At 45.2% G+C, this 15,631-nt stretch overlaps 2 protein-coding genes across 2 annotated transcripts in view; one reads left to right on the top strand and one right to left on the bottom strand.

Annotated features, from left to right (window-relative positions):
* LOC131533206 (NEDD4-like E3 ubiquitin-protein ligase WWP1) overlaps positions 1-11,889 on the top strand; it is a 14,974-nt gene extending 3,085 nt beyond the window's left edge. The window contains 25 exon segments of the mRNA XM_058765380.1: positions 1,128-1,182; positions 2,026-2,098; positions 2,176-2,314; positions 3,807-3,914; positions 3,916-3,929; positions 4,045-4,179; positions 4,270-4,336; positions 4,447-4,625; positions 4,781-5,060; positions 5,301-5,396; positions 6,068-6,242; positions 6,329-6,383; positions 6,474-6,558; positions 6,818-6,946; positions 7,519-7,591; positions 7,682-7,753; positions 7,832-7,920; positions 8,459-8,618; positions 8,740-8,873; positions 9,034-9,174; positions 9,243-9,363; positions 9,437-9,541; positions 10,730-10,826; positions 10,928-11,000; positions 11,074-11,889. Coding sequence (XP_058621363.1) covers positions 2,029-2,098; positions 2,176-2,314; positions 3,807-3,914; positions 3,916-3,929; positions 4,045-4,179; positions 4,270-4,336; positions 4,447-4,625; positions 4,781-5,060; positions 5,301-5,396; positions 6,068-6,242; positions 6,329-6,383; positions 6,474-6,558; positions 6,818-6,946; positions 7,519-7,591; positions 7,682-7,753; positions 7,832-7,920; positions 8,459-8,618; positions 8,740-8,873; positions 9,034-9,174; positions 9,243-9,363; positions 9,437-9,541; positions 10,730-10,826; positions 10,928-11,000; positions 11,074-11,173 — 2,697 coding nt within the window. The 5' untranslated portion in view covers positions 1,128-1,182; positions 2,026-2,028 and the 3' untranslated portion in view covers positions 11,174-11,889.
* Positions 11,890-12,008: 119 nt separating this feature from the next.
* Positions 12,009-15,118, bottom strand: rmdn1 (regulator of microtubule dynamics 1). The gene is made up of 10 exons (XM_058765381.1): positions 14,889-15,118; positions 14,326-14,422; positions 14,157-14,244; positions 13,711-13,870; positions 13,543-13,632; positions 13,394-13,449; positions 13,199-13,286; positions 12,932-12,962; positions 12,715-12,848; positions 12,009-12,632 (listed from the first exon to the last, which is right to left on the bottom strand). Exons 1-10 carry the CDS (start codon positions 14,991-14,993, stop codon positions 12,582-12,584), a joined length of 900 nt encoding a protein of 299 aa, XP_058621364.1. The 5' UTR covers positions 14,994-15,118; the 3' UTR covers positions 12,009-12,581.
* Positions 15,119-15,631: the final 513 nt, after the last annotated feature.

The following is a 15,631-nucleotide window of genomic DNA, read 5'->3' as shown; positions in this document are numbered from 1 at the left end:
TCCTTCTGTCCCTCAGTCTGTCCCTCGTCTGTCCCTCAGTCTGTCCCTCATCTGTCCGTCTGTCCCTCAGTCTGTCCCTCATCTGTCCGTCTATCCCTCATCTGTCCGTCTGTCCCTCATCTGTCCGTCTGTCCCTCATCTGTCCGTCTGTCCCTCATCTGTCCTTCTGTCCCTCAGTTTGTCCCTCGTCTGTCCGTCTGTCCCTCGTCTGTCCGTCTGTCCCTCGTCTGTCCGTCTGTCCCTCGTCTGTCCGTCTGTCCTCGCCTGTCCGTCTGTCCTCAGTCTGTCCCTCATCTGTCCGCTCTGTCCTCAGTCTGTCCCTCATCTGTCCGTCTATCCTCATCTGTCCGTCTATCCCTCATCTGTCCGTCTATCCCTCATCTGTCCGTCTGTCCCTCATCTGTCCTTCTGTCCCTCGTCTGTCCCTAATCTGTCCTTCTGTCCCTCAGTCTGTCCCTCATCTGTCAGTCTGTCCCTCATCTGTCCGTCTGTCCCTCATCTGTCCATCTGTCCCTCAGTCTGTCCCTCATCTGTCCGTCTGTCCCTCATCTGTCCGCCTGTCCTCAGTCTGTCCTCAGTCTGTCCGCTCTGTCCTCAGTCTGTCCCTCAGTCTGTCCGTCTATCCCTCATCTGTCCGTCTGTCCCTCATCTGTCCGTCTGTCCCTCAGTCTGTCCCTCAGTCTGTCCCTCAGTCTGTCCCACAGTCTGTCCCTCGTCTGTCCCTCAGTCTGTCCCTCGTCTGTCCCTCATCTGTCCCTCAGTCTGTCCCTCATCTGTCCCTCAGTCTGTCCCTCATCTGTCCCTCAGTCTGTCCCTCATCTGTCCGTCTGTCCCTCATCTGTCCGTCTGTCCCTCATCTGTCCGTCTGTCCCTCATCTGTCCGTCTGTCCCTCATCTGTCCTTCTGTCCCTCAGTTTGTCCCTCATCTGTCCGTCTGTCCCTCATCTGTCCATCTGTCCGTCTGTCCCTCATCTGTCCTTCTGTCCCTCAGTCTGTCCCTCATCTGTCCGTCTGTCCCTCATCTGTCCGTCTGTCCCTCAGTCTGTCCGTCTCTCACGGATGAACTGCTGGTTAAGCTGATTAAAGCTCTGAGATGATTGTGCTGATGTGAATCTCTTTTGTTGCAGTGAATCATGGCTCACAGTGAAGGCTGAAGAAACAGGCGTCTCACGCACAGCAATTGTGAGTTGATCAGATTTCATCAGGTTTTTACTCTGACGAGGTGCTGATGGGTTAGTTAGATGCCAATCCTTTAACAGGGTTAATGACTGCAGTATTTTATTTCATGATGTTTCCTGAGGTAGAATTTTCTGTGTTTTCTACTCTGATTTTATCCCTCTGATTTAAACACTTCATGTGTCTTTGAGACTTTTACTACATTTTTACTATTATAGCTGCCGAGATTAACTAATGGTGAAAAGTGTTGATTATAACATTATATTTAGATCTATACTTGTGAATAACAGGAGTGAAGTAATTTCTCTGAATCTGTAGATCCAGAGTTTGTTCTTCAGTTTCGTTTGTCCTCCACAGCAGCAGCTCAGTTCGGCCGTCTTTACAATCCGCTCGTACTTCTGTGGAGGTTTTGCCGCATAAATCTAGAAATCCAGAATCATTGGAGATGTCAAATGCAGTCGGCAGCGATTGTACTGGAACGCTGCGGTTGGCGTGAGGAAAAACAAATCCCATTTACCGTAGCTGTCCGTTCGTTTTCTGTGGAAACACTGAACTGAATTTGAAGAAAATTGTTCTTCACAGGTTTTGTAGACATGAACTAATTATTCATTAAAAAAAAATAAAATGCTCTTTTGATTCAAGTAAAAGCATTACAGTTTTATACAATATATTTATTTAATTGTGCAGCACTGAAGCGAATCGAAAACTCTTACTGACTTTTAGACTCGGTCTGAAGCTCAGTGTGTTAAGATGTCAAACGATATTTGCGACGATTGGCTCATTGGGCCAGTGAGTTGAGCGTGTGTTCATTCAGGTCCTGTAGTTGATGGAGTGTGTTGTGTGTTTGAGGTCATGGCCACGGGCTCCTCCAGAAGCGACTGTAGCAGTAACAACAGAGAACGCTCTCAGCTGCAAGCCGTCGGTAAGACAGCACAACAGGAACAGGAAGTGACATGTTTTCTTCATATGCTGACTGTGTGTCGTGTCTGCGTGTGTCAGTTTCATGTGCCAAACTCAAGAGGAAGAAGAACTGGTTTGGAACGGCCATCTATGTGGAGGTGACATCAGAGGGGGAGAGCAAGAAAACCGCCAAATCCCACAGTTCTTCCAGCCCCAAATGGGACGAACGTCTGACGCTGTGAGTCGCTCTTACGAATGTCTGCTCGGATACAGCTGTGTCCAGGACTAATGGCATAAACTGCTTAGACTAGTCTCACAAGTTAGTCATCTAGGGCCGGTTGCACCAGCTAGATGTAAAAAAGCTGGGTGTAAGCCCTACGCTGGACTTTGCAACATCCAGCTTAACGATAAATATTTACACCTGTTGCACCAACTAAAACTACGATCAGGCGCAACTACGGCTGGCATAGACGATACGCGTCCACGCGGACACATTCTCCCGCAGTGACAGCTGAGACGACGTTCACGCTGCAGTGGCTACAACTACTAATACAGAACTGAAGTGCTCAAGACATCATAACAAGTGAAGCCACCGCGCCATGATTTCATTGAGTAAACATTTTCTAACAAGTCCGCGTTTTTATATCTGAAGTCTCCCTGCACGTTCCCATGACAGATTTCTACAAACAAACATTAAAAATGAAGGCGGCAGGTTAAGTAAAATATAATGAATGTAGCCTAATACAATGCTTCTCTCTAGAGTTATTTTTTCTAGCTGACAATAGAGTTTAAATATCAGGTAATATGTAAATGACTTTACATGACATTTTGTGTTTTACTGACATCTTTCTGTGGCTGAAAAACCACATTTATAGTCTGTATTTTGTGATAAAACCGACAGAATTTGAAAACTGATCATTTATTTCTGATTAAAAGTAACAAAGCACAAAACTTGCTGCGATGGATGGCAGACACGCTACAAATAGTGAGTGTAATTAAAGACGTGAAATATTTCCAAGCATTTATTCTGTCCTTCCAAGCAAAATGTTGAATGGTACAATTTCTTTTAATTGTCCCAGATCATATGTAATATTTTACTGCATATTACATGCTGTACAGAAATATAGTTTTTTTTTTTGGTCTTATCCTGCCCCAAAAAGACCATAAACATTACAGTTCACATCTGCAGTAATAATTAACTAACAGACATGAATCCTAAAAACTAATAATGTCTGAGCAAATCATGACTTTTCACTTTACACCTACCTCTGACTCGGCGTAAGATTTAGTCTCGGACGTAGCACTACTCCGAGATGGTGCAACGGGTATAAATTCTACACACGACTTAAAGTGCTTTTTACGTCCAGCCTAGTCTTACAACCGGGTGTACGTACAGCTGGTGCAACCGGCCCCTAATGACTAAAGGACTTTTTATTTAAGGCTGGTCATCATAACTTTAAATTAGTTTCTTTAAAGTAGGACTGCTGAGGGCCGCTAGTTTGGTCATTCCATGCTGACAGTGTTGATGTCGCTGCTGCAGCTGTTCACTGTGATGGTCAGAAACAACCAGCTATTATTGGCTGAAACTCTCTGTTGCAGCTTTTCAATTAAATTCTCAGAGTTTTGTTACCGGTGCGACAGGGAAGAGACAAAATAAGAAAATGAATTGCCGAGCTCAGCTGTTTAGTTTCGGACTCTGACGTTCCTCTGAATCTGTGTGTCGCCCGCAGGAGTATAACGCCACACTCGCAGCTGGATTTCAGAGTTTGGAGTCATCACACGCTGAAGGCCGACGTGCTGCTGGGAAAAGCCTCGCTGGATCTGAGCGGGACACCGGAAGCACGACGGCAAGCGTATGTCTGTCTGCTGGTTTACACAAGCCAGACACATTATTGAACACATAGTGTGTGCTGTCTCACAGGAAGAGCGACAGTAGAGATGGTGAGCGTTGTGTGTTGTTGTTTTCAGTGGAGAATGTGTGCGAGGTGTTGACTCTGACCGTGGACGGTAAGAACGTGTCCACCGGTGAACTCACAGTCTTCCTGGACGGACTCTCATTCGACCTGCAGCACATGCACAATGGAAACCCAACCACTGCGAGCAGTAAGAGCACCTGCACGCCCCTAACACTAATCTGACCTCTGACCTTCAGCGCTCCGGCTGTCTGTCATCTGTCTGTCTGTCTGTCTCCAGAAGTCCATCAGAATGGAGATGCTTTTCATGAGAACCCAGACGAGAGTTCTGCGAGGACACAGAACAGGTGGGAGTCTGCAGTTGTTTTCTGGTTCTCAGGTGGCAAGTGTTTCTATCATTAGGGAATTAAATATATGGTTGGATTAATTATGCACAATTACTAACGTGATTCTGCAGATCTGTGAACGGCTCAGATGGACAGGAGAATGAAGCTCCGCCCACCTCATCTGCCAACTGTGAGCTAGGCCCCTCCCTCCTCAACGGAGACAGAGACTCCTCCCCTTCACACCAAACGCCCAGTCCAAAGGCCACGCCCACTCCACAGCCTGCCGACAGTGACGCGATCAGCACCGCCGGTGAGAGAAATAATATTTCAGAATAAATCAGATGGATGATTGTAGCAGCCCATCTGCATGCTTTGGCTGATAAATGTTCCTCAGCTAGTCTGGGAGTGTTTGTTTTGATCTGATGTTTAGCACACATGCAGGATGAGTCTGTCTGTCTCTGTCAGTGAACGGCGAGGCTTGTGAGATGTCATCAGCGGGTGAAAACGAGGACGCCGCTGCTGCTGATGTTTCCTGCAGTACTTCCTCTCCTGCTGCTGCCTCATCATCATCATCACCACCACCACCACCACCACCCTCCTCTTCCTCATCTGCAGCGGCCACCACACAGACCACTGCTGCCTCCAGCTCCAACCCTAACCCAGCCCTAACCAGCTCCAGCCCGTCTGATGGAGGAAAACCACAACAGCAGCCGCCTCCAGCCGGGCCAGAACCACTGCCACCCGGGTCAGACACTCGCACTCACTCTCTCACACACTTACACACACACACACACACACACACTTACACACACACACACACACACACACACACACACACACTGACACACACACACACACACACACTCACTGACACACACAAAAACAATCAAGCTTACACACTCACACTCACTCACACACTCATATACACACTGACACACACACATGCATGTGTTACGCTGTAATCTGAGTGAGTGTGTTTTCTCAGGTGGGAGCAGAGGAAGGATCCTCATGGCAGAACGTACTACGTCGATCACAACACAAGAACAACAACCTGGGAGCGACCTCAGCCCTTACCGATGGGGTGAGACGCCTGACAACACACACACATACACTAGGGCTGCACGATATATTGTCATGCGCATCTCGTCAGTAAAGCCGGTTCTGTGATCAGTAGTAAATCTCCGTCACCTGTTTTCTAATGGAGCGGCATTTAATACACAGAGCCGTAGTTCACTGACAAGCTACACAATATCACGTTCAATATCGCAGACGATTCATCTGCGACTCTGAGCGCGAACTGCGTAGCTTGTCAGTGAACTACGGCTCTGTGTATTAAATGCCGCTCCATTAGAAAACAGGTGACGGAGATTTACTACTGATCACAGAACCGGCTTTACTGACGAGATGCGCAATATATCGTGCAGCCCTAACACACACACACACTGATTGAGCGGCTCGTCCTGTGTATGACTGGAATGCTCATTATTACAGGCTGGTCAGTTTGATTATCATACACTGGTGCATTAAATGTTAATTATCTTAACTGCTTCAAAACATGCTGTTAATGAAAACACTGGTCAAAGATTTACATTTATTTGCCATACTAATAAAAACATTATTTAAATCAATGTTGATGTCATTCTGCCGGAGAGTGCAGTGAGGATCTGCAGTGGAAGTGAAGTGTTTATTTGTGTAGATGTGTAATGATGTTAGCAGCGTTGACGGTGACGGACTCTCGCTCTCTGACTGTAGCTGGGAGCGGAGGGTGGATAACCGCGGCAGGATTTATTACGTGGATCATAACACACGCACCACCACGTGGCAGCGGCCGACGATGGAGTCTGTGAGGAACTTCGAGCAGTGGCAGTCGCAGCGCAGTCAGCTGCAGGGGGCCATGCACCAGTTCAACCAGAGATACCTCTACTCGGTAAAGGACTAACTCATTCACTCAGAGATGCTGCCAGGGTTCGGCCGGCCGCTCTGCTCACGCTCTGTCTCTGTCTCCGTCTCCAGGCCTCCATGATGTCTGCTGAGAACGATCCTCTGGGGCCGCTGCCGCCGGGCTGGGGTAAGTTAGCGCTCCGCCGGGTTACACACACATGTGCTCTGTGTGTGTGTGCTGCGTCTGACTGTGAGTGTGTTGCGTTCATGTTCTCAGAGCGCCGTGTCGACACCAACGATCGCGTCTACTTCGTCAATCACAACACAAAGACGACGCAGTGGGAAGATCCGCGAACACAAGGGTGAGTGAAGCTCCTCCAGTGACCTCTGTGACCTTCAGATCTCACTCTCCTCACACGTGTGTGTGTGTGTGTCTGTCTGTCTGTGTGTGTGTGTGTGTGTGTGTGTGTGTGTGTGTGTGTGTGTCTCTCTCTCTCTCTCTGTGTGTGTGTGTGTCTCTCTCTCTCTCTGTGTGTGTGTGTGTGTGTGTGTCTGTCTGTGTCTCTGTGTGTGTGTGTGTGTGTGTCTCTCTCTCTCTCTGTGTGTGTGTGTGTTTATCAGGCTGCAGAACGAGGACCCGCTCCCTGAGGGCTGGGAGATTCGTTACACTCGTGAGGGAGTGCGCTACTTTGTGGATCATAACACACGCACCACGACCTTCAGTGACCCGCGGACGGGCAAATCTGCTGTGTGAGTACATCAATCTTCATCATCCAATAGTTTGTTTCTATGTTTCCATCTAAAGTTGTGAATATGCCATAAAACACTGTTTCCATCCCATGTGTTCGAAATAACAAAATCTCCTCCTGGGAAACTGGCACAGAATATCAGTATTATAAGAGTTCCTGCTCAGGGAAGCCTGTGACTGTTTTTCACTGTAATAAGTTAATTAAATTAAGTTCTGACGCCTGATGTTTGTGAACACAATCGTGAGAGACAGTTTTGGGAGTTGATTATAAGGGCATTTCAGAATGACTAAATCAACATTTGTGGTATGGTACACTTCTGTGTGATGAGATCGGCCCTCTGCTCAGTCCAGTTATCCAATCACAGCATCTGATGAAAAGTTTTTTGTTGTGCATCCATGAATTTATTCACTGAATGTGTCTTGCATGTATCCAACAATAAAAAAAAAAAAAAAAAGATCCACCTCTTTTATGCACATTTTATTGTGCATTTCAAATACATGGATGGCAATGTATTAGCATTACAGGCATTGTGTTCCTCTAGTGAATGTGTGTGTGTGTGTGTGTGTTGCACAGCACTAAAGGTCCACAGATCGCGTACGAGCGAAGCTTCCGGTGGAAACTGGCGCATTTCCGTTATTTGTGTCAGGTAACGCTCACTCAGCTCTTCAACACGTGTGAAATCCTGTGTGTGTGTGTGTGTGTGTGTTTTTCAAACACGTTGTCTGTGTGTCTGCAGTCCAACGCTCTGGCCAGCCACGTGAAGATCACCGTGTCCCGACAGACGCTGTTTGAAGACTCGTTCCAGCAGGTCTGAGAAACACACAGCTGAAGCTCAGTCTGTTTCTGAATGTCTCGTTTACTGGCTCTGTTTTCCTCATTACTGCAGATCATGAACTTTAAACCGTATGACCTGAGGAGACGTCTGTACATCATCTTCAGAGGAGAGGAGGGACTGGACTACGGAGGCCTTGCTCGGTACGACACACACAGAATCAGATCAACACCAGCCGTGCAGAGCACACGCACTAACACACGCGCACGCACACGCACACACACACACGCGCGCACACACACGCACACGCACGTGAACCACTGTTTTACTTGCCTTCATGTCGGTGATTTGAAAACTGTTTGCAAGAACTTTGTATTGTTTGTGAATGCTGGAGTTTAGTTCTTTATTGACATCAAATACTTTCTGAATACAAAATGTCAAAAATCATACTTTAATCAGGAGCCGTGAGCCAAAAATAAATGTAGCATTATATTCAACCATATTGTATTAACATTGATGAAATTTCTAACATTTTTAAATAAAAGTTCATGCTTTTTAAATTTTTTTTTTACTTGATTCATGTCAATGCAAAAATAAAAAGAGACCGACACCGATTCTCTATTTACACGAGACAGATGATCATTTTGGCCAGTGGCTTTGTCTCTTTTCACATCCCATATGAGACGCACTGCAGTGATTCTGTCTACAATTTGAAGTGTGTGTGTGTGTGTGTGTGCGCAGGGAATGGTTCTTCCTCCTGTCTCACGAGGTGCTGAACCCCATGTACTGTCTGTTTGAATACGCTGGCAAAAGCAACTACTGTCTGCAGATTAACCCAGCATCCACCATCAACCCCGATCACCTGTCCTACTTCTGCTTCATCGGACGCTTCATCGCCATGGTAACTCATATACACACACACACACACACACACACACACACACACACACACACACACAAGCATACAAGCATCAGTAGAGCTGAAGTCCGCAGACCAGTTGCTCATTTCTGTGTGTTTGCAGGCTCTCTTCCACGGGAAGTTCATCGACACCGGCTTCTCGTTGCCCTTCTACAAGCGCATGCTCAATAAGAAACTGATCTTGAAGGATCTAGAGTCAATAGATCCTGAGTTCTATAACTCTCTCATCTGGATCAGGTGCGTCTGTCTGGTTTTTATAAACCGTCCTGACCTTTTGTAGGTGAAAAAAGTTCCCCGCTTCAGTTTTCACAAATCCAGGACCTGGAATGATGAGGTCAGAGGTCACAGTAAACGTTTCTACAGAAGACTGATCGTCGCTCGTGTGATTCTTTCGCAGAGACAACAACATCGAGGAGTGCAGCCTAGAGATGTACTTCTCAGTGGACATGGAGATCCTGGGCAAAATCACGTCTCACGACCTGAAAGAAGACGGAGCTAATGTCCTGGTGACGGAGGAGAATAAAGAGGAGTATATTGGGTAAGAGCGCCGCGTGAGCCGCTGTTAGTGACCGTGTTCCTGTGACTGACGCTGTCTCTGACCCGCAGGCTGATGGCCGAGTGGAGGTTTTCTCGTGGCGTCGAGAGTCAGACCAAAGCGTTTCTGGACGGCTTTAACGAGGTGGTGCCGCTGCAGTGGCTGCAGTACTTTGATGAGAAGGAGCTGGAGGTGCGTTAGCGGTTTGTTTGACCCGTCTGACCCGTCTGAAGCTCTCAGTGACAGACGCTTCTCTGTGTTTCAGGTGATGTTGTGTGGCATGCAGGAGGTGGATCTGCAGGACTGGCAGAGGAACACAGTCTATCGTCACTACACACGCAACAGCAAACAGATCATCTGGTTCTGGCAGGTGTGAAACGCCACTATTGCCTTTTCATGAGGTCTCGTATGAAAGCACCACGGCTCTTTTCATTGCTTTCCTGGCTCCTGCCGCAGGAGCGGTTTCAAAACGCTTAACATTGGTCTTGAAATTGACCAGTTGTTGTCGGATTTATAGATTGTCAGCCAAAAAGCAGAAATGTTTACAGTAAATGATCCTGTGTTTGGCAACACAAATTACCAACTAAAATAATACTAATTAAATTATTTTTAAACAAACTAAATCTTATAATGATTTTTTTAGGTGATTTATATATAGGTGTGTGCACAAATAGTTGAACATTCGGTCTGTAATTATTATTCGAACAATAAAAACACTGTGTGTTAATTTGCTGGCCATAAATGCAGGGAATCCATGATAAATGTTATAACATAACTAAGCAGTTATAACTACACTCACTGGGCGGCGCTGTGGAGCGTGTTAGGTTGATAGTATTCGATCACAGAATGTCGTCATCTGCTTTGAGAAGTTTGGATTTACTTTGATCTAAATGATCTGACAAAATGAATTAGTGAAACCGATTTCTCATAATATCACCACCACAGTGAGATCCAAACACAGCGGACTGAAGTGAGCGCAGCTGTACTCGAGTGAGCCGAGAAGAGCGCATCTGATCTTCAGACATGTATAACGCTTCCTCGAGGGAGAGTGGTTTAACACAAAGCGCTAAGAAACTGTCAGCGCGGTCTTATTGTTTCAGACTGAGGAACAAACTTTCACCCGAGCATGTGGATATTATTGATTCTGTCAGAATTAATGCGTGAAACAATGTAAACACAATAAATATAGGCTGACTCGAGTACATGTAGCCTACGTTCTGTACTGTAATTGGCACAGTCTGCTTGATTTTTTTTTTTTTTATGTATTTTCTTTTGTTTACACGTTTTCAACCAAAATAAAACCTTGTGATGTAACGTTGTCGTAGAACATTATTGTGTAACGGCTAATCACAAGCTTGTTCAGAAATCGTAACAAAAACTTGATAATTAAAAATAAAGTCTTTCTCATTAAACCTCATTTAAATAAACGAGTATTTGAATATTCATTTTTTTATGAGCCCAAATATTCGAATGCAAAATTTTTGGAAAATGCCCATCCCTAACTCTATATATATTTAGCTGGTTTTATCCCAGGTCTGAATCTGATGTGTGTGTTCAGTTGGTGAAGGAGGTGGATAACGAGGTGCGTCTGCGTCTGATGCAGTTCGTGACGGGCACCTGCAGGCTTCCGCTCGGGGGCTTCGCTGAGCTCATGGGTGAGTCTTCAGTCGCTTCTCTGACACCCGGTGACTCCAGAAGCACTCTCCCTCACCCGTGTGACATTTCAACTCTTTTCTTCTGATTCTTCATCCTCCAGGAAGCAACGGACCGCAGAAGTTCTGCATTGAGAAGGTGGGCAAAGAGACCTGGCTGCCCCGGAGTCACACCTGGTGAGTTTCAGGATCAAACTAGTCGGCGCAGGCTGACGCCGTTCACGTCTCACTCGGTTTTGTCTGTTCGCAGCTTTAACCGGCTGGATTTGCCGCCCTACAAAAGCTTCGAACAGCTGAAGGAAAAGCTGCTCTTTGCGATCGAGGAGACGGAAGGCTTTGGTCAGGAGTGATGAGACGTCTTTCCCCTTTACGGCGACGCGTCAGCCAAGTAAAACAAAACCATGAAACTTGCACAGATGATTACCAATGTAAATAAGCTATTTTGTCATGTTAAACCAAATCTTTATCTTAAAACCTCATTTAGAGATATTCATAACATGATTCCCCGTGAATATGCAAGCGTTTGAGCTTTTCTGATCTTTTCGATGCTGATATCTATATACAACAACGCTTTGTTTTATTCATTTGGCGGGTTTTTAAAATGAGCCTGAAGAAAAAAAAACAACAACATTAGAGAGGATTTTATAGTAGAACTCAAAACTTACGGCTCTAGTTTTATAGAGCTTTTACAGAATGATTGTAGAGTTTGATCAGGTGCCTGGGGTTTTTCTTTATTTTTTTTGTGTTGTTGGACATTAAGTTGTGATTAAGCGCTTGCATGGCTGCCTGCAGAGTGAGAGATGATTTGACTCCTGTAGACCGACAGACAGACCGCTGTCTCACATATCATTCATCACGACTGGCTCGCGACAGTATTGCTGTTGTCACTTTAGACTGTCAATCAGTATTTGTCCCTCCAGAGTCTCTGCACACGCTCAGAACGGCGGCAGCAGCTGAAGTCTGTTGTGCTCAAAGCACTTCATTATTTCTGTGGCCTTTGACCGTCAGGGGAGGAAAACTGTGTCCATGAATATCTTTCATATTAAAATATATGAGTTCAAACAAACTCGACTGTCTTGTGTTCTTCAAGCGCTAACACTGATGGACTCGTGTTTTTGTAGATTCCTGTGTTTTTTTTTAATTGGATCTTAAAACAGAACTCTGAGCCCAGCATGAATACATATATATATTCTCGTGTGTTTGAATTTATTTCATTGGCAGAGAGCACAAAATATAGTTTGTGTAGTCCCAAAATAAACAGTTTGTTTAATTGCTTTCAAAACATTTGAAATCAGATTCATGTAAATAAAGAACAAAGACCATGATCCATAGTTTCATTCTAGCACATAGGTTTCAGTGTCTTCACTTCCAGGTGCACACGTGTGTTGATTAGTTTAAATGAGAGTTTGATAAAAATATTCATTACTATCCCATAAACAGATTAGCCGTGTTGAAGCTTCATTGAATGATCTTTGATCTGCAGTCAGTCCAGGGTCTCTGTTTGCTGGGGAGCGTGTCGTATCTGTGGACTCGTCCCGTCAAGGTCTGAAACTCCAGCAAATATTCAAGAGTGCTAGAAATACACCAGCGCTAGTCAATTACAGTCTGCATTACGGTTAGATTTCGTCCTTCTGTTCAGCCTCCGATACTAAGAGAGTCTAAAATAGCAAATCGCCATCATACACAAATCAATGGTAAGTCATTACAAAAATCAATTAAGGCATCTCAGGGTTACGGTTAGATAAGATCGGGTCTGATTTAGCTGCTCGTCATCGGTTTCTTCAGCAGCTCCAGCGCTTCCTTATGAACCTGCATTGGGTCAAACGTGAACATTACGCCTCTGCAGACGATATAACAGATGAATCTGACAGATCAAACTGTGCTTGCGAACCTGTTTGTCTTCTTCTGTGACTGCAGGATAATCTCGTGCTTTAGTGAGCCACAGCGCCGCCTGCTTTGCGTCTCTCAGCATCATGTACGTCTTTCCCAGCATCAGCAGATTCTTACTGTAGAAGTTTGGGTCAACTAAATCCAGACAGTGACATGTTAAAGTCATGTGTAAAATAAATAAACTATAATAAATTGAGGTGTTTGCGTTCATACGGGACCTTCTTCAGCTTTCAGGAAAAATGCCAAAGCCTGAGGGAGACAAAACCTTCATTACTCCCACAGCTTCAGCGCTAATTTAAACATCTTCATCGGTGGCTCCCAGCCGTGCTCCCGGAGCACATCTCAGTGCTGGAGTCTCTACTAATGAGCTGAGGATCTCGATCAGGGGTTTGATTAAGAAGACAAGGAAACGTGCCGTGTTGGGGGCTCCAGGAACGTGGTTGGGAACCCCTGGTCTACATAATAGAATGATTCATTTCACTGACCTCTTCATAAGTGGCTGTTGGAGGAGACGCAAAAATGACTGCTGCAACTTTCCGCTGGTACCACGGTAATTCAGCGAATGCAAAACACCTGCAAACAGAGCAATCATTGTGTTACTGAAGGCTTCAGAGGAACCTCGTCCAATATGGCAAGTTATGTGCAAATTTATCTGTGTTTATAGCAGAATACAAACTCACCAATAACCAAGAATATGGATGGACGTTGCATCTTTTGGATTGAGTGCAATCGCTCGCTGTAGATATGAGCGAGAAGATGTTTTATTCATTCAGTGGTGAATGCGACCTAACTAGTGTGGTTAGTTAATTCACCCCAATTAACATCTCACCTCTAAGTGGTTTCTAATGATGTAGGAATTTCCTATTTTCACTTTGATCCCTTCATAATCACCAACGTCGCTGAGGCAGATTGCGAACCACTGCAGATGACAGGGTGATAAAACACCTGATCCTCGCTCAAATACAGCAGTACTCTACAAACAGAAGTGATCGCCTACTTTGTGTGCTGCAAAGGAAGCCTCGTTTTTCTCCAGAGCTTTCTCAGCGTAGTCAAAGGCCTCGTAGGTGAGTGTCTTCTTCTCGTCGGCGCTGATGCTGGACAGTAACGCCAGGTCACGGGACGCTCGAGCCAAACGCCACAGAAACTCTGCATCATCACTGGGAACAAGTGCGAGCGGAGAAATGCGTTCACTGTTCATCCTCTACGAAATTAAAGAAAGTGATGTTCTCGAACACCCTGCTGATGTGTGTGTTCTGGCTGAGAATGAGCGAAGCGATCCTCTGTCATCCTGAACCACTGAGCGTGAAGACGGAGACCGATACAGACTTGCAGAGATTTCACATTTACCTACAGCTTCAGATGAGTCTTACCCGTCTTTATACCAGATAATTAGGTTTCTCAGTTAGTTTTACCCGTCTAAACACTTTCTCAGGTGAGTTGTACCTGTCTCTGTGGCGCACCAGCAGCTGGTAGAGTTTCTGGGTCTCTCCGCAGCTGTACAGATAATCTGCTTGCTCTAAAGTTTCTTCAGCTGGACAAAAGATGCAGTTAATTAAACCAGCAGCACTAAGACTTCATTTAAAGCTCAATGTTGAAAAACAAGAAGCAGTACCTGAGTCCAGCGCTCTAACCGAAGAGAAATGAGTGACTCTCTCATAAATCAGGAATGACAGTGGAGTCACAGCCACGAGAAACGAGGCTTTTCTGTTCTGAGTGTCACAAAACACACAAATACAAGCACATTAATAATCACAATAAACAGCAGCAGCGCCGCTGACTGACATGTGTTTGCTCCTTCACCCATATCCCCTCTCACACACACACACACACACTCACTCACTCACACACACACTCACACTCACACACACACACACACACACACACACACACACACACTCACACACACACACACACACACACACTCACTCACTCACACACACACACTCTCACACACACACACTCTCTCTCACACACACACACACACACACACACACACACACACACACACTCTCTCTCTCTCTCTCTCACACACACACACACACACACACTCACACTCACACACACACACACACACACCGATCTACATAATTCTCTATTATAAAGCAGTGACACACACTCTTTAATCCGTTCATGTTCTGCATATGATGATAATTCTGCCGCAGAGTTGGATCTTACTGCAGTTCTGATTCGATCGGTCCAAATGCGCTCATTCATCCTCCTGATCCTCACATTTCTGCTCACAAACCGCTTTAAAGCTCCAAACAAACCCGCGGACGCCATCAGATCTGTCTGACTCTGACTCTGAGCGGAATGTGGGTTCTGGTTCTGGTTCTGCGCTGCGCTGCGCTGCTAATCAGGCTAATGTGTGTTTCCTGTGCGGTTCCCTCCAGCAGGCGGCGCTCGCTACACTGATTCGCTCTTGACCCACATGACGCTGCATAATGAAACACGTGACGTCGTTTAAGAGACGCGCGTCAATCTGTTGTTGTTTGTAACCACGGCAACCAAAGGCCACTAATGTCACTAATGGAGAAAAATAATGTTACTTTGTTACTTAACTAGAATACAATAGAAACAATGTTGCGTTTTGTTTAAAATGTAAAACACGTTTAAAATCAGGTTCCTCAGGTTTCATTGATGTGTTAATAAAATATGAGCTAGTAATAAATGTGTGTGAATGTTGACAGGATGAAATGAAGAGTTCACTGTCATTTTACATCCTTTGAAATGTTTCAGTTGAATAATTATGTACAAATTGTATTTTAAGCAATTAATTGAATACATATGTGGTTCAGTACATACATCATTTTGTTAAAAACTAGATTTTATTTCTTATTTTGAACAATTACAATGCTCTCTTTAACACAACAAAATTACCGAAACATTCTGATTTATTCCACTCCAAAAGAACTGGAGTC

Source organism: Onychostoma macrolepis, chromosome 24 (genome assembly GCF_012432095.1).
Source record: "Onychostoma macrolepis isolate SWU-2019 chromosome 24, ASM1243209v1, whole genome shotgun sequence".
NCBI lineage: Eukaryota > Metazoa > Chordata > Actinopteri > Cypriniformes > Cyprinidae > Onychostoma > Onychostoma macrolepis.
Note: the sequence above shows the minus strand (reverse complement) of the source record. Positions and strands in the feature narration are given on the sequence as shown.

Excerpts from the sequence above, each read along its gene's own strand:
- rmdn1 (XM_058765381.1), bottom strand. The coding sequence starts at position 14,993 with ATGGCGTCCGCGGGTTTGTTTGGAGCTTTAAAGCGGTTTGTGAGCAGA. Across the intron at positions 13,633-13,710 it reads CTTCCTTTGCAGCACACAAA|TGGTTCGCAATCTGCCTCAG; the intron begins GTAGGCGATCAC and ends TGTCATCTGCAG. Across the intron at positions 13,287-13,393 it reads ATCCATATTCTTGGTTATTG|GTGTTTTGCATTCGCTGAAT; the intron begins GTGAGTTTGTAT and ends CTCTGTTTGCAG.